Source organism: Heptranchias perlo, chromosome 19 (assembly GCF_035084215.1).
Source record: "Heptranchias perlo isolate sHepPer1 chromosome 19, sHepPer1.hap1, whole genome shotgun sequence".
Classification (NCBI taxonomy): Eukaryota; Metazoa; Chordata; class Chondrichthyes; order Hexanchiformes; family Hexanchidae; genus Heptranchias; species Heptranchias perlo.
In genome coordinates this window covers 48,688,989-48,712,052 of record NC_090343.1, presented here as the reverse complement: position 1 = coordinate 48,712,052, position 23,064 = coordinate 48,688,989, and the positions used below count along the sequence as shown (strand labels likewise).

The following is a 23,064-nucleotide window of genomic DNA, read 5'->3' as shown; positions in this document are numbered from 1 at the left end:
TTAAAGTTGGTTTGCGGGTTAGAATTGATTTGGGGTTGGAGTTGGTTTGGGGGTTGGAGTTGGTTTGGGGTTCGAATTGGTTTGGGGTTTTGAGTTGGTTTGCGGGTTAGAGTTGGTTTGGCTTTGGAGTTGATTTGGGGGTTAGAGCTAGTTTTGTGGATAGAGTTGGTTTGGGGGTTAGAGTTGGTTTGCAGTTAGATTTGGTTTGGGGGTTGGAGTTTTTTTGGGTTTGGAGTTGTTTTGGGGGTTAAAGTTGTTTTGGGGGTTCGAGCTAGTTTGGGGGTCGGAGTTCGTTTGGGGTTTCGAGTTGGTTTGGCGTTGGAGTTGGTTTGGTGGTTAGAGTTAGTTTGGGTGTTAAAGTCGGGTTTGGGGGTTAGAGCTAGTTTTAGGGTTAGAGTTGGTTTGGGGTTAGAGTTGGTTTGGGGTTTGGAGTTGATTTGGGGGTTAGAGTTGGGTTGGGGGTTGTCGTTAGTTTGGGGTTCGAGTTGGTTTGGCATTGGAGTTGGGTTGGGGATTGTAGTTAGTTTGGGGTTTCGAGTTGGTTTGTGGGTTTGAGCTAGTTTTGGGGATAGAGTTGGTTTGCGGGTTAGAGTTGGTTTGGGGTTTGGAGTTGGTTTGGGATTAGATTTGGTTTGGGGGTTAGTTTTGGCTTGGGGGTTGGAGTTGGTTTGGGGTTAGATCTAGTTTGGGGGTTGGAGTTTGGTTTGGGGGTTAGATTTGGTTTGGGGTTAGATTTGGTTTGGAGATGGAGTTGTTTTGGGGGTTCGAGTTGTTTTAGGGTTAGAGTTGGTTTGGGGGTTCGAGTTTGTTTGGGGGTTAGAGTTGGTTTTGGGTTAGATTTGGTTTGGGGTTTGTAGTTGGTTTGTGGTTTAGAGTTGGTTTGGCGTTGGAGTTGATTTGGGGGTTAGAGCTAGTTTTGTGGATAGAGTTGATTTGGGGGTTAGAGTTGGTTTGCAGTTAGATTTGGTTTGGGGGTTGGAGTTGGTTTGGGGGTTGGAGTTGTTTTGAGGTTGGAGTTAGTTTGAGGGTTGGAGTTGTTTAGGGGGTTAGAGTTGATTTGGGGGTTAGAGTTGGTTTGGGGGTTAGATTTGGTTTGTGTTTGGAGTTGGTTTGCAGGTTGGAGTTGGTTTGGAGTTGGAGTTAGTTTGAGGGTTGTAGTTGTTTTGTGGGTTAAAGTTGGTTTGAGGGTTGAGGTTGGTTTGGGGGTTAGAGTTGGTTTGGGTTCGGGTTTGGTTTGAGGGTTAGAATTGGGTTGGGGTTGGAGTTTGTTTGGGGTTGGAGTTGGTATGGGGGTTAAAGTTGTTTTGGGATTAGATTTGCTTTGGGGGTTCGAGTTGGTTTGGGGGTTGGAGTTGGTTTGGGGTTAGATTTGGTTTGGTGTTAGAGTTGGTTTGGTGGTTAGAGCTGGTTTTTCTGGGTTAGATTTGGTTAGGGGGTTAGATTTGGTTTGGGGGTTAGAGTTGTTTTGGGGTTTGAGTTGGTTTGTGGGTTAGCGCTGGTTTGGGAGTTAGGGTTGGTTTGGGGGTTAGATTTGGTTAGGGGGTTAGATTTGTTTTGGGGGTTAAAGTTGGTTTGCGGGTTAGAATTGATTTGGGGTTGGAGTTGGTTTGGGGGTTGGAGTTGGTTTGCGGGTTAGAGTTGGTTTGGCTTTGGAGTTGATTTGGGGGTTAGAGCTAGTTTTGTGGATAGAGTTGGTTTGGGGGTTAGAGCTGGTTTGGGGGTTAGAGTTGGTTTGGGGTTCGGTTTGATTTGGGGGTTAGAATTGGTTTGGGGGTTGGAGTTGGTTTGGGGGTTGGAGTTGTTTTGGGGTTGGAGTTAGTTTGGGGGTTGGAATTGGTTTGGTGATTGATGTTGGTTTGAGGGTTAGAGTTGGTTTGGCGGTTAGTTTTGGTTTGGGGGTTGGAGTTGGTTTGGGGTTTGGAGCTGGTTTGGGGTTGGAGTTAGTATGAGGGTCTGAGTTTTTTTGGGGTTAAAGTTGGTTTGAGGGTTCAAGTTGGTTTGGGGGTTAGACTGGGTTTGGGTTTGGGTTTGGTTTGAGGGTTAGAATTGGGTTGGGGTTGGGGTTTGTTTGGGGTTGGAGTTGATATGGGGGTTAAAGTTGTTTTGGGGGTTCGAGCTAGTTTGGTGGCTTGGAGTTAGTTTGGGGTTTCGAGCTGCTTTTGCGTTGGGGTTGGTTTGGGGTTTAAAGTTAGTTTGGGTGTTAAAGCTGGTTTGTGGGTTAGAGCTAATTTTGGGGTTAGAGTTGGTTTGGGGTTTGGAGTTGATTTGGCATTGAAGTTGGTTTGGGGGTTGGAGTTAGTTTGGGCTTTAGAGTTGGTTTGTGGGTTGGAGCTAGTTTTGGGGATAGAGTTGGTTTGCTGGTTGGAGTTGGTTTGGGGGTTGGAGTTGGTTTGGGGGTTGGAGTTGGTTTGGGATTAGATTTGGTTTGGGGTTTAGAGTTGGCTTGGGGGTTGGAGTTGGTTTGGGGTTAGATATGGTTTGGAGTTTGGAGTTGGTTTGGGGGTTAGAGCTGGTTTGGGGGTTAGATTTGGTTTGGGGGTTAGAATTGGTTTGGGGTTGGAGTTGGTTTGGGGGTTTGAGTTAGTTTGGGTGTTAAAGTTGGTTTGGGGGTTAGAGCTAGTTTTGGGATTAGAGTTGGTTTGGGGTTTGGAGTTGAATTGGGAGATAGAGTTGGTTTGGCATTGGATTTGGTTTGGGGGTTAGAGTTGGGTTGGGGGTCGTAGTTAGTTTGGGGTTCGAGTTGGTTTGGCATTGGAGTTGGTTTGGGGGTCGGAGTTTGTTTGGGGTTTAGAGTTGGTGTGTGGGTTGGAGCTAGTTCTGGGGATAGAGTTGGTTTGCGGGTGGGAGTTGGTTTGGGGGTTAGAGTTGGTTTGGGGGTTGGATTTGGTTTGGGGTTAGAGTTGGTTTGGGGGTTGGAGTTAGTTTGGTGGTTAGAGTTGGTTTGGGGGTTAGAGCTGGTTTGGGGGTTAGAGTTGGTTTGTGGGTTAGATTTGGTTAGGGGGTTAGATTTGGTTTGGGGTTAGAGTTGGTTTGCGGTTAGATTTGTTTGGGGTTAGAGTTCTTTTGGGGTTGGAGTTGGTTTGGGGGTTAGAGTTGGTTTGGGGTTAGATTTGGTGTGTGGGTTAGAGTTGGTTTGGCATTGGAGTTAGTTTGAGGGTTGGAGATGTTTTGGGGGTTAAAGTTGGTTTGAGAGTTGGAGTTGGTTTGGGGTTTGGAGTTGGTTTGGGGGTTAAGTTGGTTTGAGAGTTGGAGTTGGTTTGGGGTTTGGAGTTGGTTTGGGGGTTAGAGTTGGTTTGGGGTTAGATTTGGTTTGGGGGTTAAAGTTAGTTTGAGGGTTAGAGTTGGTTTGAGGTTAGATTTGGTTTTGGGTTTGGAGTTGGTTTGCAGGTTAGAGTTGGTTTGGGGTTGGAGTTAGTTTGAGGGTTGGAGTTGTTTTGGGGGTTAGAGTTGGTTTGGATTTGGGTTTGGTTTGAGGGTTAGTATTGGGTTAGGGGTTGGAGTTTGTTTGGGGTTGGAGTTGGTATGGGGGTTGATGTTGTTTTGGGGGTTCGAGCTTGTTTGGGGGTTGGGGTTAGTTTGGGGTTTCGAATTGGTTTGGCGTTGGAGTTGGTTTGGGGGTTAGAGTTGGTTTGGGGGTGAGAGCTTGTTTTGTGTTTCGAGTTGGTTTGGGATTTGGAGTTGATTTGGGGGGTTAGAGTTGGGTTGGGGGTTGTAGTTAGTTTGGGGTTTGAGTTGGTTTGGCATTGGAGTTGGTTTGGGGGTTGGAGTTAGTTTGGGGTTTAGATTTGGTTTGTGGGTTAGAGCTCATTTTGGGGATAGAGTTGGCTTGCGGGTTGGTATTGGTTTGGGGGTTAGTGTTGGTTTGGGGTTTGTAGTTGGTTTGTGGTTTCGAGTTGGTTTGGCATTGGAGTTGATTTGGGGGTTAGAGCTAGTTTTGTGGATAGAGTTGGTTTGGGGGTTAGAGTTGGTTTGCAGTTAGATTTGGTTTGTGGGTTGGAGTTGGTTTCGGGGTTGGATTTGGTTTGGGATTGGAGTTAGTTTGACGGTTTAGAGGTGGTTTGGGATTTGGCTTGGTTTTGGAGGTTAGAATTGTTTTTTGGGTTCGAGTTGGTTTGGGGATTGGAGTTGGTTTGGGGGTTAGGTTTGGTTTGCGGTTTCGAGTTGATTTGGGGGTTGGAGTTGGTTTGTGGGCTGGAGTTGATTTCGGGGCTGGAGTTGGTTTGTGGGTTGGAGTTGGTTTGGGGGTTAGTGTTGGTTTGGGGGCTGGAGTTGGTTTGGTGGTTCGTGTTGGTTTGGGGGTTGGAGTTGGTTTGGGGGCTGGAGTTGGTTTGGGGGTTGGAGTTGGTTTGGTGGTTCGTGTTGGTTTGGGGGCTGGAGTTGGTTTGGGGGCTGGAGTTGGTTTGGTGGTTCGTGTTGGTTTGGGGGTTGGAGTTGGTTTGGTGGTTCGTGTTGGTTTGGGGGTTGGAGTTGGTTTGGTGGTTCGTGTTGGTTTGGGGGCTGGAGTTGGTTTGGGGGCTGGAGTTGGTTTGTGAGCTGGAGTTGGTTTGTGGGTTGGAGTTGGTTTGTGGGCTGGAGTTGGTTTGGGGGTTGGAGTTGGTTTGTGGGTTGGAGTTGGTTTGTGGGTTGGAGTTGGTTTGTGGGCTGGAGTTGGTTTGGTGGCTGGAGTTGGTTTGTGGGCTGGAGTTGGTTTGGGGGTTGGAGTTGGTTTGGGGGTTGGAGTTGGTTTGGGGGTTGGAGTTGGTTTGTGGGTTGGAGTTGGTTTGTGGGCTGGAGTTGGTTTGTGGGCTGGAGTTGGTTTGGGGGCTGGAGTTGGTTTGGGGGTTGGAGTTGGTTTGGGGGTTAGATTTTTCAGCTTGGATCAGTAGGCAGTTCTCTTACTTCTGAGTCAGAAGGCCATGGCTTTAAATCCCACCACCGAATTTGAGCACATAATCTGGGTTGACACTTGATTGCAGAATTGAGGGGCTGTCCTTTCAATGTGTGATTCCCCCATGAACCTCTTCAGTTTTGGCCTGAGACGTGATTACCTGGCTTTGCACTTTACAGATGCTGATTGACCAGCCATGTATTTCCAACATTTTTTGTTGTTATTCCACATCGGAGGTGTTTTCTTGTCGATGACACATTAAACCAAGGCTCCTCCGGCCTGTTTAGGTTAAAGATCTCCTTGTTAAAGTGCAGGGAGTTCTCCCAGTGTCCTGGCCCACCTTCCTACCTCAACCAATACCACCAAAAGCAGGTTAACTCATCATTCAACTCATGGCTGCTGGTGGAATCTTGCTGTGCACGAAATGGCTGCTGCAGTTATCTCCAATATCTTCATCGCACCTCTAAGCAATTAATCATTAGATGAGCAGCGCTTAGGGACATTTCTGAGGGATGTGATAAGGGGCGATATAAATAATTGTGACTGCCTTCTCTCCTCAGTCCCACAGGACAAAATCTTTCTCCCAGCCTCAGTTTGGTGTTTCACCATAAATAAAGTCAGAAAAAGATTTTTTTTTGTTCCTGTGAATCTCAGAATTAAGCTGTTCGGGGCCTTCTAATTGCGCAGCAGTTTGAATGATCTCACAGATGCGGTTCACTGGAGACTGAATTTCATTAGTGAGTCTCTTTGATCGTCTTTTAAAGCAGTAAATTATGGGATTGGTCCCCGCCCTCTAATGATGAACTATTCCGAACACCTGTTGGTGAATAATAAAATAATTACCATTAATCCAGCCTCTTTCTCTCATCATTCCTTCAGGCTCAGGCTTGTTGCAAATGTTTCTAAATAATAGGCAAGAATTGAAAGGGCCTCTTTGACATTTCGAAGTGCTATACTTTAATCGGACATGATCTGGGAGGATTTGTGTCATTCTCTTCCACCTCCTCTCCTGTAGGGTCTGACTCCACACCTGGATGCAGTCTCACGATCACTATGCTCCCTCCGTTACCTCACGCGAGTGGCTATCCATCACACCTGAACCTTAACAGTAAGCGCCTGCAAGCTATTCGACCACGAGGACTTCATAACTGAGCTTGGTCCTGCTCTTTGGCCAACACGTGCCTTTTCCAGCAAGGGGAGTCATTGGATAACAATAGCGTGCAGGAACCCTGGGGTATTACCCCCCTCCCCTCCCACAACCTGCGGCCAATTGTAACACTGTCACTTTGGCTGCGATCAGCTAACTCAGTATAGACCAAGAGTCAAACCCTATCAATATAACTCAACTGCTCATCAGGAGACTTGAAACCAGCTGTTTGACAAGAAAAAGTACTGCACTCAAATCAGAGTTGGTGTTAATAAGTTAAAGCCACAGTCACGAGTTATCCAGACTGCTTGAAGGTAAGGGCATCACCCTTAAGCTATCTTAGCCCAATAGGTCCCAGGTTCAATCCCCATTCCCTGCTGATTTAGCTGATCTCACTCAGGTCAGCAGTATGGGTGCTATCATGGACCTCAGGACCCCCAAGTAAGGGAGGGGGAAATAATTGGCCAGCGACCATCCTCCTGATCACTATCCAGTGACGCTTGCTGGTAAGTACGGATGTTGAGCGAACACAGGATCAGCCCTGGCCATGAAAGGAGCCAGGAGGTACCTGGGACCTTTCGAAACCACACACGCTCTGTGTGTAAATGGTCCGCCAGGCCAACATGTGAAGAATAGTCAGGAGGGAGAGCAAACTCCATCTCTGGAACCGCACCCCAGCAACGGTCAGTGGGGTAATGTATAATGTAAAACGGGTGATAGCGAATCAGCAGTCCAGAGTACATCTCGCCCGTTTTTATTTCGATTGACTTCAATAAAAGTCGGGAGAGACGTAATACGGGCGGCCGATTGACTATCACTCATTTTACACCATTGCTCAGTCAAGATTTCCTCCCAGGAGCCAAGCAGAGAAAATTGGAAAAACATTTTTGGAAAAATACTGAGGAAACAGATGGGACAAAATAGTATACAGAGATCGAACAGAAAACACATTCCTGTGGACGGGAACCTTTTGGTGTCCAGCCCCAACATGGTGATTGTGACAGGCTCAGAAACTGTGGGCAACTGGACATCTCACCTGACCAATAGAACACTGGCACCTCAAAGTTACCTGAGCTGCACTGATTCCTCCCTGTACTCTGGACTCTGCCAACGAGTCCGTCTACCAAGATAAACCAGGACAAAGCACCACGCAGCCACCTTACCAAGGGTGAAATGGCCTTACCTTTCCTCACCCCTACCGAATAAAATGGAAGTTTATGAAGAAAACACCTTTCCTGATGAACTGTTATATAGCCCTCACTTTACTTTGTTACCTTAAAATACAGATCTTGAAAGGTGCAGAATGCACTCAGAACTCGGCAAGTTAAACATTCAGCTCAGTTTTTATTTTGAAGGAAGTAAATAAGTACTCCACAGATTCTCCAAGTTAGCACTGTACAGTACTCCACAAATTCTTTTTTTTTTATTCGTTCATGGGATGTGGGCGTTGTTGGCGAAGCCGGCATTTATTGCCCATCCCTAATTGCCCTTGAGAAGGTGGTGGTGAGCCGCGGTCTTGAACCACTGCAGTCCGTATGGTGAAGGTTCTCCCACAGTGCTGTTAGGAAGGGAGTTCCAGGATTTTGACCCAGCGACGATGAAGGAACGGCGATATATTTCCAAGTCGGAATGGTGTGTGACTTGGAGGGGAACGTGCAGGTGGTGTTGTTCCCATGTGCCTGCTGCTCTTGTCCTTCTAGGCGGTAGAGGTCGTGGGTTTGGGAGGTGCTGTCGAAGAAGCCTTGGTGAGTTGCTGCAGTTCATCCTGTGGATGGTACACACTGCAGCCACAGTGCGCCGGTGGTGAAGGGAGTGAATGTTTAGGGCGGTGGATGGGGCGCCAATCAAGCGGGCTGCTTTGTCCTGGATGGTGTCATCCAAGCAAGTGGAGAGTATTCCATCGCACTCCTGACTTGTGCCTTGTAGATGGCGGAAAGGCTTTGGGGAGTCAGGAGATGAGTCACTCGCTGCAGAATACCCAGCCTCTGACCTGCTCTTGTAGCCACAGTATTTATATGGCTGGTCCAGTTAAGTTTCTGGTCAATGGTGACCCCCAGGATGTTGATGGTGGGGGATTCGGTGATGGTAATGCCATTGAATGTCAAGGGGAGGTGGTTAGATTCTCTCTTGTTGGAGATGGTCATTGCCTGGCACTTGTCTGGAGCGAATGTTACTTGCCACTTATGAGCCCAAGCCTGGATGTTGTCCAGGTCTTGCTGCATGCGGGCTCGGACTGCTTCATTATCTGAGGGGTTGCGAATGGAACTGAACACTGTGCAATCATCAGCGAACATCCCCATTTCTGACCTTATGATGGAGGGAAGGTCATTGATGAAGCAGCTGAAGTTGGTTGGGCCTAGGACACTGCCCTGAGGAACTCCTGCAGCAATGTCCTGGGGCTGAGATGATAGGCCTCCAACAACCACTACCATCTTCCTTTGTGCTCGGTATGATTGGAGAGTTTTCGCCCTGATTCCCATTCTCCAAGTTAGTACTGAACAGTACTCCACAGATTCTCCAAGTTATTGCAGCCTGCCCTTTAGAATAATTTCCATTATATTTCTTGTTATTGATTTTGGTCAATGGGCTTGTAGTGAACTGGATCAGATTTGTTTCCCCTTAAAAATATTGGTGCTACGTTAGCTGTTTCCAGTCGTGTGGAAGCTTTCCAGCACCAACTGGTCCCTTCATCTGATCGAGATGTGGGATTGACAGGGAAAGTGATCTCTATTGATGAGATTGGCCAGCTGTTATTTATCATATTAATGATGTATTTTATGATTTGTACCGTATGTGTCCAAGTGCTCAATAGTTTACATCATGATTATACAATACCCAAATAGATAAATATGGTTATGAACTCATAGGGCCCGATATTACCATGGCGGCGGGGGGGGGTCGATTGGGCGCGTGGGTAACGCGCCCGGTGAAATCAGTCCGCTCCGAACGCAATCGCAGGCTGATTGGATCCACTTACCTGTTCTTCTGGGTTCCCTGCTGCTAAGCTGCGCAGCGGGCGGACTGCGCATGCGCAGTAAGGTCTGTCAGCTGGAGGAGCTCTATTTAAAGGGGCAGTCCTCCACTGACTGATGCTGCAAGAAATAGGAAAAAATACAGCATGGAGCAGCCCAGGGGGAAGGCTGCTCCCAGGTTTAATGATGCCTCACTCCAGCTCTTATTGGATGGGGTGAGGAGGAGGGGGAGGTCACTGATCATCCCCCTGGCAGGCGGGAGGAAGCGGCCTGCCTCTGCCACCAAGAAGGCCTGGCTCAAGGTGGCAGAGGAGGTCACCTGCACCACCAACATATCGCGCACCTGCATACAGTGCAGGAGACACTGCAATGACCTAAGTAGGTCAGCCAAAGTGAGTACACTTACTCATTCCCCTGCACTCCATCTGCCACATCACCGCCCCCACCCCACATCTCCTTCTGCACTGCCAACACTACTCTGTCACATCACTCCTCACACCCACTCAAACCTCATCCTCATCTTACCTGCACTTACTCACCTCGCCAGTACTCATCCCGCCACTACCACTCAACCCAATCCTCATACAATCTCATGGCTCTATCTCATACTCACCCTCTCATGCATCTCTTTCACAGTCAGCCTCACTCAACCTGCCACTACCTGTGCTGCAGCCACAGGGCATGCATCACATATGTGCAGTAGGCAGCGTAAGGCAAACGTGTCGTGAGCATGAAGGGGATGCACAAGGGTGTTTGAGGGTTTGTCATGGTTTTTACTTATATTAAATTTCTGAGCAACTCACATCACATATTATATTGGCACCACTACTGCCACGTCTTTGCAAATCTTGTCTGGCTTGTGCAATAATGCCCTTTCCTGAGGATCACTATGAAGACCCACAACTGATGCCACCCATTGTGCCATTGTGTCACTGCAGAGTGGGTGTAGGTGTATTTGCAGGGCTCTTTTGTGCAGACGACTGAGAGACGTCGGCGATGTCCCCGGTGGCACCCTGGAAGGATGCGGAGGAGAAGTTGTTGAGGGCAGTGGTGACTTTGACAGCGACAGGTAAGAAGATGGTGCTCGGGCCAGCCGGGAGCAGCTCGGCATGAAGGAGGCTGCAGATGTCCACGACTACATGTCGAGTGACTCTGAACCTCCGTGTGCACTGCTGCTCAGAGAGGTCCAGGAAGCTGAGCCTCAGTCTGTGGACCCTGTGGCGAGGGTAGTACCCTCTGTGACGCATCTCTCTCTGTGGTTGCCCTCCCTCCTGCTGTGCAGGTGGATGTGTCACAGCACTGTGTTGTGGAGCTCCACGTGCCAGAGGTGGACGGCACGGCCGGCGAGGCTGGTGATGCTGTTCGCCCTCCGAGGAGGTCATGACTGCAGCTACGGCGGCCCCCGGAAGATGTACATCTGAGGGGGTCCGCAAGGTAGGTACATGTGTCTGGACACCGGGGTAAGTGTGCAAGTTGGTGAATTTTATTGGTAGGAGGAGGGTGGTGGAGGCCAAACTTTGTCCAAGGTGACAGAGTGGCCTCCTGCAATGAGTGAGGGTCTCCCCCCGCATCTGTCAAATGGACCTTTGCAGCTGCCACAGGCTGATGGCTGCAACACGTCCATTTGAACTGGGAGTGTTTCCCCCAGTACGGGAAACAGTCCCAGTTGTTTGCAAAATCCCATCCCTCCTAAAATATCATGTTAATCAGGTCTCTAAACGACCTGAAATACCTAAATAAATACCTTAAGTAGCACCCCGCCGGCTTTAATTGCCTGCGGGAGTCCCACATGCGGGGGCTGCGCGCGCATGTCAGTGTGTCAGTGGGGAACCCGGAAATGGGGCGGGTTGGAGCCGGGCTCCCGACCCGCCCTGGGAATCCCCGATTTTAGTAGCCCCCCCCGCCAGGAACGCACCCGATCGTGGGTGCTAAAATCGAGCCCATAGTGTTCCCTGTGCTCTCTTCACATAGTAACAAGAACTAGTCTCCCGTAGACAGCCAAAGGAAAACAGTCAGCACAATCCCAATTATCACCATCCGTGCTGGGAGTGAGCAGCAGCCCAGATATGGACATCTCATGACAAGATAGATTGATGTAGATGTGTAGAAGCATTAGGAACATAGGAACATTAGGAACAGTTGAAGGCCATTCAGCCCCTCGAGCCTGTTCCGCCATTCAATTAGATCATGGCTGATCTGCACCTCAGCTCCATTTACCCACCTTTGCTCCATATCCCTTGATACCCTTATCGAACAAAATCTATCGATCTCATTCTTGAAAGCTCCAATTGTCCCAGAATCCAGAGCCTTTTGGGGAGAGAGTTCCAGATTTCTACTACCCTTTGTGTGAAAAAGTGCTTCCTGATTTCTCTCCTGAATGACCTAACTCTAATTTTAAGATAATGTCCCCTCATTCTTGATTCCCCCACAAGAAGAAATAGTTTTTCTGCATCTACCCCAACAAACCCTTTTAACATTTTCAGATAACCCCTCATCAATCAGATAACCCCTCATCAATCAGATAACCCCTCATCAATCAGATAACCCCTCATCAATCAGATAACCCCTCATCAATTATCTCCGCAGTTTCTGGGTCATTACTCCAAGGATCATTTCTTCAAACTTATTTAGGCGCTTCAGGTTGGGGCTTGTCAGTTTAAGCAACTGGTCATCTTAATTTTACCCTCTAAGCCCTTGTGTCATTCTTAAACAGATACTACAGAGTAAACACATGCTACAGTACAGGTGTCTGGAGATGGGGCTTGGAGAGGTGGGGTTGATGAGGTGGTGAGGACTTGTTGCCTGCCCCTGCTGAGCTTGGTCAAGATACATGTTTTATTGGGCCTATTTTCCAATGGAGTTTGGCAGAACACAACTGGGCGATGATGAGCAGTTACTTGCCTCAATTGAACCAAGTAATCGCAGTGGCCGCATTTTGCGTGGTGAATGATAGCAGGCAGGTACGAGGGAGGGAATCAGAGAACTCACAGCTGTCCCTGTTTGATGAGACGGGATGCTTCGTACGTTCATGTTTTAACTGCAACCCTTATTTTGTTCTGTAAATGTCAGCTGAGTCAGAAGTTGGCTTCAATATGTTAATAAGAATTTATTTGAAGTGTCAGGCTTGGCTCAGTGGGTCGCATTCTTGACTCTGAGTCAGAAGGTTGTGTGTTCAAGCCCCTTACTGAAGCATCTGGTCATTTATCTCATTGCTGTTTGTGGGACCTTGCAGTGTGCAAATTGGCTGCTATGATTTCCCTAAATTTCCCTCACAGTAACTACATTTTAAAAAGTTCTTCATTGGCTGCTTAAATGGAAGTTCTCTCTTTAACGAAACTGGTTTGTGATAACCTCCTGCTTATCTATCAGACTATGGGATAGCTACTCGAGGAACCCTTCCTTCTGGGATAGTTGTGTTCAAAAATGTATGCTAGTTATCAGTCAATCACCCTCTGGTCTCCTGAGATCAAAGGAGGCAGAGTTATAACTCCAGAGAGAGTCCCTGCTCACCAGTTCCACTTGTATCTCTGTTCTGCAGCTCACCTGGAGGTGGTCTCATGGGGCACTGTGGGCCATTACAAAATTGCATTGCCATTTCCTGCAGTCTGACCTGCCAACATCGACTAGGATGGGACTGGTCAGATGAATCTATCCATGGCTGTGAAAGTCACCACAGCCTTGAACTTCTATGTAACTGCCTCCTTTCAATGAATTATTGATTAATTTGCCAAAACTTGGTGTGACATGACCCTGAGATGCATGGTACGTTAGTGAGTGAGAGAGTGTGAAAGATTAGGGTGAGGGAAAATAAGCATCAATGATGGGGACTGATCTGGATGTTCTCCAAAGCCTTCTGCACGACCCTCGTCAATTATCTCCGCAGTTTCTGGGTCATTACTTCAAGGGTCATTTCTTCAAACTTATTTAGGCGCTTCAGGTTGGGGCTTGTCAGGTTTACATGCTCCTACTTTTTCCGTCAGTCATAGCTTGCTGAGGTGTGCAAGCTGCAAGACCGCCCTCACATAGCAATGCATGTGCGCACCCAATGCCTCCCAAAACAAGCAGTGCATGCCCGAGTTTCCGAAATGGTCCCCTCCTCCACAACGTTGACTTGTACAATGACCCACCCCCTCCGCCATGAGAATGCAGAATGTAAGTTGCTGGGAGCCTCGGTATAGAGATAAATGGGCTACAACACTACACGGTTTCCTCAACACCAGGTGTCTCACTCATCATTATAGGATGCCGTGTCAGAGTGTGAGCAAGGTCAGGCTTCTCAAATGAGAAATTTACTCAAATTAGTGAAGCGACAACCGTGTGAGGTGAAGGTGCATGATGTAGACTGACGTACGGTGGCGTAGTGGTTATGTGACTGGACTAGTAACCCAGAGGCCTGGACTATTAATCCAGAGGGCAAGAGTTTAAATCCCACCACAGCAGTTTGAGAATTTAAATTCAGTTTAAAATAAAAGGTTAGCATCAGTAAAAGTGACCATGGAGCTGTTGGATTGTTGTGAAAACCCAACCGGTTCACTAATGTTCTTTATGGGAGGAAACCTGCTATCCTTACCCGGTCTGGCCTATGTGTGACTCCAGTCCCTCACCAACTCTTAACAGCCCTCTGAAGTGGCTGAGCAAGCCATTCAGTCATATCAAAACAAAGGATAAGAGGAATATCTAACAGCATGGTGGGAGCACCTTCACCACACGGACTGCAGGGGTTCAATAAGAAGGCCCACCACCACCTCCTCAAGGGGCAACCAGGGATGGGCAATAAATGCCGCCTTTGCCAGTGATGCCCACGTCCCGAGAATAATTTATAAACGGTAGCCAGATGTGTTGTTGTGCGCTTTCAGGTAGTTGTGGGGATCACGGGTAAGCTTTTCAGGTTCTTTTCCAGAATCTTCCATTTAATGAGCTGTAGCTGCAACGTAAACACCACAAATGTCACATATTTGGCAATGCCGAAGTACACAAGAACTGCCTATTTAATCTTATCACAGGGTGGAGCTAATAAATGAGGAGAAATATGTTCCCATCTTAAAGCGTGGGAGGCAAGGTATTATATTTAATGATACAGCATAAGCTTCCCAATTAAATCGCTGTTACAGCCACGGGTTTACACTACGGAGTTTAAAATGACACCGCAGGTTGTTTAACTCTCTGTTAAAGAAAGAAAGAAAGACTTGCATTTCTATAATGCCTTTCACAACCTCAGGACATCCTAAAAAGCTTTACAGCCAATGAAGTACTTTTGAAGTAAAGTCATTGTTGTAATGTAAGAAACGCATCAGCCAATTTGCGCACAGCAAGATCCCACAAACAGTAATCTGATAATAACCAGATAATCCGTTTCAGTGATGTTGGTTGAGGGATAAATATTGGTCAGGACACTAGGGAGAACTCCCCTGCTCTTCTTCCAAATAGTGCCACGGGATCTACTCCGCCCACCTAAGAGGGCGGACAGGACCGCGGTTTAACATCGCATCCGAAAGACTGCACCTCTGACGGTGCAGCACTCCCTCAGTACCGCACTGGAGCATCAGCTTAGATTATACGCTCAAGTCTGTGGAGTGAGGCTCGAACTATAAAGCGATTTAGGACGTCCTGAGGCCGTGAAAGGCATTATATAATTGCATGTTCTTTTTTTCTTCAGGAGAGGGGGGCGGGTGAGAGGGGAATAAAACATAAAAACTCCGGTGCCAGGCAAAGAGAGAAAAGTCTCTGCAGCTACTGCTGGGAACACAGATAATTGGAGCTCGGCGTGGGGTTGGTTACTGACGCTCGATGTCACCATCGCCCTGAAGCTGTGGACTCAACCCTGATATAACTGAGGTTAAACTATGGCAGGAGTGACACAAGGCCGAGACACACACACACCTTCCCTCTCAATGATGCCCACACGGAGATTTCATCTACCTGCTGAAAAGAAGCCCTTTATCATAAAAACAAATGTTTTCTAAAATCAGGTTGTGTTTGAAGTGCTAATTACAGATAATGTTGGATTATCCCGGGCGAGGGTAATTACAGTTTAAGGTGGATTCATTAAATCTAATTTAAAATTCGCGCCAACAAGTTGGTGTCGTCGTTTCCACTTGCTGAGACTTTTCATCCACACATTTCATCCCCAGAACAGGCACCAAGAGTCCACATTTCAAAGCAAATTCCTGCCTATGAGAGCGGTGGGAGAATCAGGATTACAGCATTGTAATCCAATCGCTGACCCGCCCCACATTCCAGCTAGGGTTGCCAACTCTGGTTTGACGTATTCCTGGAGATTTGATCATGTGAGGTTTGATCACATGGCATTCGATCACATGACACCACTCATGTGATGCTCAATCACATGACATTTGATCACGGCATTTGATCCCGCCCCTCCACAGACTTGAGCATATAATCTAGGGTGATGCTCCAGTGCAGTACTGAGGGAGTGCTGCACTGTCAGAGGTGCCGTCTTTCCATGGGATGTTAAACCGAGGTCCTGCCGCCCTCTTAGGTGGGCATAGAAGATCCCACGGCACTATTTCAAAGAAGAGCAGGGGAGTTCTCCCCGGTGTTCCAATCAATATTTATCCCTCAACCAACATCACGAAAACAGATTATCCAGTTATTTGCCCACTGTTTGCAAATGTTATTGCATCTTCCCTAGTTGAGTGCTTCAGTATCACCAAGCCCTGAATAAAATATTTGACTTTTTGTTTTGTAGTGAGATAAATTACAGCATAATTTATAACTCAAAGAAAGAACACAAAAGAATAGAATGATTTAAGGATAAGATATAGAATCCTAGAATCATAGAAGTTACAACATGGAAACAGGCCCTTCGGCCCAACATGTCCATGTCGCCCAGTTTATACCACTAAGCTAGTCCCAATTGCCTGCACTTGGCCCATATCCCTCTATACCCATCTTACCCATGTAACTGTCCAAATGCTTTTTAAAAGACAAAATTGTACCCACCTCTACTACTGCCTCTGGCAGCTCGTTCCAGACACTCACCACCCTTTGAGTGAAAAAATTGCCCCTCTGGACCCTTTTGTATCTCTCCCCTCTCACCTTAAATCTATGTCCCCTCGTTATAGACTCCCCTATCTTTGGGAAAAGATTTTGACTATCTACCTTATCTATGCCCCTCATTATTTTATAGACCTCGATAAGATCACCCCTTAACCTCCGACTCTCCAGGGAAAAAAGTCCCAGTCTATCTAACCTCTCCCTATAAGTCAAACTATCAAGTCCCGGTAGCATCCTAGTAAATCTTTTCTGCACTCTTTCTAGTTTAATAATATCCTTCCTACAGTAGGGTGACCAGAACTGTACACAGTATTCCAAGTGTGGCCTTACTAATGTCTTGTACAACTTCAACAAGACATCCCAACTCCTGTATTCAATGTTCTGACCAATGAAACCAAGCATGCCGAATGCCTTCTTCACCACCCTATCCACCTGTGACTCCACTTTCAAGGAGCTATGAACCTGTACTCCTAGATCTCTTTGTTCTATAACTCTCCACAACGCCCTACCATTAACGGAGTAGGTCCTGGCCCGATTCGATCTACCAAAATGCATCACCTCACATTTATCTAAATTAAACTCCATCTGCCATTCATCGGCCCACTGGCCCAATTTATCAAGATCCCGTTGCAATCCTAGATAACCTTCTTCACTGTCCACAATGCCACCAATCTTGGTGTCATCTGCAAACTTACTAACCATGCCTCCTAAATTCTCATCCAAATCATTAATATAAATAACAAATAACAGCGGACCCAGCACCGATCCCTGAGGATACACCGCTGGACACAGGCCTCCAGTTTGAAAAACAACCCTCTACAACCACCCTCTGTCTTCTGTCATCAAGCCAATTTTGTATCCAATTGGCTACCTCACCTTGGATCCCGTGAGATTTAACCTTATGTAACAACCTACCATGCGGTACCTTGTCAAAGGCTTTGCTGAAGTCCATGTAGACCACGTCGACTGCACAGCCTCATCTATCTTCTTGGTTACCCCTTCAAAAAACTCAATCAAATTCGTGAGACATGATTTTCCTCTCACAAAACCATGCTGACTGTTCCTAATCAGTCCCTGTCTCTCCAAATGCCTGTAGATCCTGTCCCTCAGAATACCCTCTAACAACTTACCCACTACAGATGTCAGGCTCACCGGTCTGTAGTTCCCAGGCTTTTCCCTGCCGCCCTTCTTAAACAAAGGCACAACATTTGCTACCCTCCAATCTTCAGGCACCTCACCTGTAGCTGTCGATGATTCAAATATCTCTGCTAGGGGACCCGCAATTTCCTCCCTAACCTCCCATAACGTCCTGGGATACATTTCATCAGGTCCCGGAGATTTATCTACCTTGATGCGCGTTAAGACTTCCAGCACCTCCCTCTCTGTAATATGTACATTCCTCAAGACATCACTATTTATTTCCCCAAGTTCCCTTAAGAGGCCCTACTCTCTCCCTAGTTACTCTTTTGCCCTTTATTTATTTGTAGAAGCTCTTTGGATTCTCCTTTGCCTTATCTGCCAAAGCAATCTCATGTCCCCTTTTTGCCCTCCTGATTTCTCTCTTAACTCTACTCCGGCAATCTCTATACTCTTCAAGGGATCCACTTGATCCCAGCTGCCTATGCATGTCATATGCCTCCTTCTTCTTTTTGACTAGGGCCTCAATCTCCCGAGTCATCCAAGGTTCCCTACTTCTACCAGCCTTGCCCTTCACTTTATAAGGAATGTGCTTACCCTGAACCCTGGTTAACACACTTTTGAAAGCCTCCCACTTACCAGACGTCCCTTTGCCTGCCAACAGACTCTCCCAATCAACTTCTAAAAGTTCCTGTCTAATACCATCAAAATTGGCCTTTCCCAAATTTAGAATTTTAACTTTTGGGCCAGACCTATCATTCTCCATAGCTATCTTAAAACTAATGGAATTATGATCACTGGTCCCAAAGTGATCCCTCACTAACACTTCTGTCACCTGCCCTTCCTTATTTCCCAAGAGGAGGTCAAGTTTTGCCCCCTCTCTAGTCGGGCCATCCACATACTGAATGAGAAATTCCTCCTGAATACACTCAACAAATTTCTCTCCATCCAAGCCCCTAATGCTATGGCTGCCCCAGTCAATGTTGGGAAAGTTAAAGTCCCCTACTATTACCACCCTATTTTTCTTGCAGCTGTCTGTAATCTCCTTACATATTTGCTCCTCAATTTCCCGTTGACTATTTGGGGGTCTGTAGTACAATCCTATCAAAGTGATCTCTCCCTTCTTATTTTTCAGTTCTACCCATATAGACTCAGTGGGCGAACCCTCGGATATATCCCCTCTCACTACTGCCGTGATGTTCTCCCTAATCAAGAACACAACTCCTCCTCCTCTCTTATCTCCTGCTCTATCTTTCCTATAGCATCTGTACCCTGGAACATTGAGCTGCCAGTCCTGCCCCTCCCTTAGCCATGTTTCAGTAATAGCGATAACATCCCAGTCCCATGTACCCATCCATGCCCTGAGTTCATCTGCCTTGCCCATCAGACTTCTTGCATTGAAATAAATGCAGTTTAATCTAGACTTCCCTTGGTCTTTGCCCTGCTTTCTCAGACCATCTGTCCGGTCATGTTCTGTACACCCTCCCTTACTGCCTTTTGTTTCTGTCACCACTTTACTTCCCACTGACTTCCTGCATCGGTTCCCATCCCCCTGCCACATTAGTTTAAACCCTCCCCAACAGCACTAGCAAACACTCCCCCTAGGATATTGGTTCCAGTCCTGCCCAGATGCAGACCGTCCAATTTGTACTGGTCCCACCTCCCCCAGAACCAGTTCCAATGGCCCAGGAATTTGAATCCCTCCCTCTTGCACCATCTCTCAAGCCACGTATTCATCCTAGCTATCCTGTCATTCCTACTCTGACTAGCCCGTGGCACTGGTAGCAATCCTGAGATTACTACCTTTGAGGTCCTACTCTTTAGTTTAACTCCTAACTCCCTAAATTCAGCTTGTAGGACCTCATCCTGTTTTTTACCTATATCGTTGGTGCCTATATGCACCACGACAACTGGCTGTTCACCCTCCCCCTCCAGAATGTCCTGCAGCCACTCCGAGACATCCCTGACCCTTGCACCAGGGAGGCAACATACCATCCTGGAGTCTCGGTTGCGTCCGCAGAAACGCCTGTCTATTCCCCTTACAATCGAGTCCCCTATCACTATAGCTCTGCCACTCTTTTTCCTGCCCTCCTGTGCAGCAGAGCCAGCCACGGTGCCATGAACCTGGCCACTGCCACCTTCCCCTGATGAGCCATCTCCCCCAACAGTATCCAAAACGGTATACCTGTTTTGGAGGGAGATGACCGCAGGGGACCCCTGCACTGCCTTCCTACTCTTCCTCTGTCTGTTGGTCACCCATTCACTATGTTTAAAGAAAAACTACAGCTGTGATGTTTCTACAGCATCAACCACAATGGGAAACACCAAGTAAATCCCACTGATGCTACAAAAACATCATCGATATAAGTGATTCGAACTAAAGTTTTCATACAATTTTATGACTTTTTACAATACACAGCAAGTTATCAAAATAATAAATAAAACCAAAACTAAACCCAATATAAATCACTGACTCCCACATCCCACCACTGAAGCCCAGCTCCAGGGAGGTGAGACTCAGGCTTCAGGGACTGAGCTGCCTGAATCCCGTAATAAAAGACATTGTAAAACAGCGCACGTCACAGGTCGACATAAACCCTCCCAAACTCCAGTTTGTGCTTCTCCCCCTCCCTCCAGTTTATGTTTCTCTCTCCCTCCATTCCATTTATTTTTCTCTCTCCCTCTCTCCCCCAGTTTGTGTCTCTCCCTCCCTCCCTCTCCAGTTTGTGCTTCTATCTCTCTTTCCATCTCACCAGTTTGTGTTTCTTCAATCCCTCGGTTTGTGTTTCTCTCCCTCTCCTGTTTGTGTTTCTTGCTCCCTCCCTCCCCAGTTTGTGCTTCCCTCTCCCTCCCACTAGTTTGAGTTTCTCTCCCACTCCCTTCCCCAGTTTATGTTTCTCTCCCTCTATCTGTCCCTTCAGTTTATGATTCTCACTAACTACATTTCCCAATTTGTGTCTCTCTCTTCCTCCCTCCCCCAGTTTGTGTTTCTCCCTCCCTCCCTCCCCCAGTTTGTGTTTCTCCCTCCCTCCCCCAGTTTGTGTTTCTCCCTCCCTCCCTCCCCCAGTTTGTGTTTCTCCCTCCCTCCCTCCCCCAGTTTGTGTTTCTCCCTCCCTCCCTCCCCCAGTTTGTGTTTCTCCCTCCCTCCCTCCCCCAGTTTGTGTTTCTCCCTCCCTCCCCCAGTTTGTGTTTCTCCCTCCCTCCCTCCCCCAGTTTGTGTTTCTCCCTCCCTCCCTCCCCCAGTTTGTGTTTCTCCCTCCCTCCCTCCCCCAGTTTGTGTTTCTCCCTCCCTCCCTCCCCCAGTTTGTGTTTCTCCCTCCCTCCCCCAGTTTGTGTTTCTCCCTCCCTCCCCCAGTTTGTGTTTCTCCCTCCCTCCCTCCCCCAGTTTGTGTTTCTCCCTCCCTCCCCCAGTTTGTGTTTCTCCCTCCCTCCCCCAGTTTGTGTTTCTCCCTCCCTCCCCCAGTTTGTGTTTCTCCCTCCCTCCCCCAGTTTGTGTTTCTCCCTCCCTCCCTCCCCCAGTTTGTGTTTCTCCCTCCCTCCCTCCCCCAGTTTGTGTTTCTCCCTCCCTCCCTCCCCCAGTTTGTGTTTCTCCCTCCCTCCCTCCCCCAGTTTGTGTTTCTCCCTCCCTCCCTCCCCCAGTTTGTGTTTCTATCTCCCTCTCCCAATTTCTATTTCTCCCTCCCCAGTTTGTTTTTCCCTCTCCTTCCTTTGAGATTGTGTTTCTTTCCCTCCCTCTCCCAGTTTGTGTTTCTCTCTCTCTCCCTCCCACCCACAGCTGGGGCTCGATTTTCCCAGGAAATTGCGGGTGCGTTGGGGGCAGGGGGGGGGGCTCTGAAAATCGGGGAAATCCCGCTCGGGTTCAGAGCCCTGCTCCAACCCGCCGAAGTCCGAGTTCCCCATGGACGCACTTGTCGCACGCGGGAGTCCCGAGTCCAGAAGTTCCGCCGGCTTTAATTGTTAAAGAGTCAAGTGTACCTCACTGAGGTACTTAAAGGCACTTTACCTGTGCAGATTACGGGGTTAGAACGATTTTTAACTTACCTGGGCGGCTTTCCCACCGCTTCTTATTCAGATTGAAGGGTCGGATCAGGCAAAAAGAAACAAAATAAATTACATAAAAAACCATTGCACGCAGTTGAAACACAAAATCATCCTACCTTTCCACCCTGCCCCAATCTCCGATGTCCCCCCAATCTCCCCATCTTCACCCCCCCGATCTTCCCCTCTCCCCGGTGATCATCCGCTCTCCTCCCCGATCTTCCCCTCTCCCCCCGATCTTCCCCTCTCCTCCCCCGATCGTCCCCTCTCCTCCCCGATCTTCCCCTCTCCCCCCGATCTTCCCCTCTCCCCCCGATCGTCCCCTCTCCCCCCGATCGTCCCCTCTCCCCCCGATCTTCCCCTCTCCCCCCGATCATCCCCTCTCCCCGATCGTCCCCTCTCCCCCCGATCTTCCCCTTTCCCCGATCGTCCCCTCTCCCCCCGATCTTCCCCTCTCCTCCCCGATCTTCCCCTCTCCCCCCGATCTTACCCTCTCCCCCCGATCTTCCCCTCTCCTCCCGATCTTCCCCTCTCCCCGATCTTCCCCTCTCCCCCCCCAATCTTCCCCTCTCCCCGGTGATCATCCCCCTCTCCTCCCCCGATCTTTCCCTCTCCCCCCGATCTTCCCCTCTCCCACCCGATCTTCCCCTCTCCTCTCCCGATCTTCCCCTCTCCCCCCCGGTCTTCCCCTCTCTCCCCGATCTTCCCCTCTCCCCCCGATCTTCCCCTCTCCCCCCAATCTTCCCCTCTCCCCCCAATCTTCCCCTCTCCCCCCAATCTTCCCCTCTCCCCCCAATCTTCCCCTCTCCTCTCCCGATCTTCCCCTCTCTCCCCGATCTTCCCCTCTCCCCCCGATCTTCCCCTCTCCCCCCCAATCTTCCCCTCTCCCCGGTGATCACCCCCTCTCCTCCCCCGATCTTCCCCTCTCCCCCGATCTTCCCCTCTCCTCCCCCGATCTTCCCCTCTCCCCCCGATCTTCCCCCTCTCCTCCCCCGATCTTCCCCTCTCCACCCCGATCTTCCCCTCTCCACCCCGATCTTCCCCTCTCTCCCTCCCGATCTTCCCCTCTCCCCCCATATCTTCCCCTCTCCCCCCCCGATCTTCCCCCTCTCCTCCCCCGATCTTCCCCTCTCCCCCCGATCTTCCCCTCTCCCCCCGATCTTCCCCTCTCTCCCTCCCGATCTTCCCCTCTCCCCCCCAATCTTCCCCTCTCCACCCCGATCTTCCCCTCTCCCCCTCCGATCTTCCCCTCTCCCCCTCCCGATCTTCCCCTCCCCCCGATCTTCCCCTCTCCTTCCCCGATCTTCCCCTCCTCCCCCCGATATTCTCCTCCTCCCCCCGATCTTGCCCCCCTCCCCCCACCCCGATCTTCAGTTCCAGCTCGGGATGACGTCTCACTCTCTCTCTTTCTCTCCCGCACCCTCCCCTGCCTCGCGTTGCAGCTCCTGACAGCAGTCAGCCTGTCAATCAGGCTGACTGCCGGGCGCGAAACCCGGAGAGCATTTCTCTCTCCCTTCTACCCCCAATTTGTGGTTTTCTCTCTCTCCCTTCCTCTCCCAGGTTGTGTTTCTCTCTCATTCCCTCCTGCAGTTAGTGTCTCTCTCTCCCTCCCTACCCCAGTTTGTGTTTCTCACTCTCTCCCTCCCCCAGTTTGTGTTTCTCACTCTCTCCCTCCCCCAGTTTGTGTTTCTCACTCTCTCCCTCCCCCAGTTTGTGTTTCTCTCTCCCTCCCTTCCCCAGTTTGCGTTTCTCTCTCCCTCCCTCAGTTTGTGTTTCTCTCTCCCTCCCTCCCCCAGTTTGCATTTCTCTCTCCCTCCCCCAGTTTGTGTTTCTCTCTCCCTCCCTCCCCCAGTTTGTGTTTTTCTCTCTCTCCCTCCCCCAGTTTA

The 23,064-nt window shown here is 48.9% G+C and overlaps 1 protein-coding gene across 1 annotated transcript; it reads right to left on the bottom strand.

Annotated features, from left to right (window-relative positions):
- Window positions 1–3,958: 3,958 nt before the first annotated feature.
- LOC137335359 (uncharacterized) lies at window positions 3,959–5,957 on the bottom strand. Its single transcript, XM_068000692.1, has 2 exons — window positions 5,937–5,957; window positions 3,959–4,852 (listed from the first exon to the last, which is right to left on the bottom strand). The coding sequence occupies exons 1-2, from the start codon at window positions 5,955–5,957 to the stop codon at window positions 3,959–3,961; spliced, it is 915 nt and encodes a 304-aa protein (XP_067856793.1).
- Window positions 5,958–23,064: the final 17,107 nt, after the last annotated feature.

Bases quoted from the DNA above. Each gene is read 5' to 3' on its own strand.
- LOC137335359 (XM_068000692.1), bottom strand. From the start codon at position 5,957: ATGGATAGCCACTCGCGTGAG. The intron at 4,853-5,936 runs GTAACGGAGGGA...TACTGATCCAAG, and splicing joins TGGATAGCCACTCGCGTGAG to CTGAAAAATCTAACCCCCAA.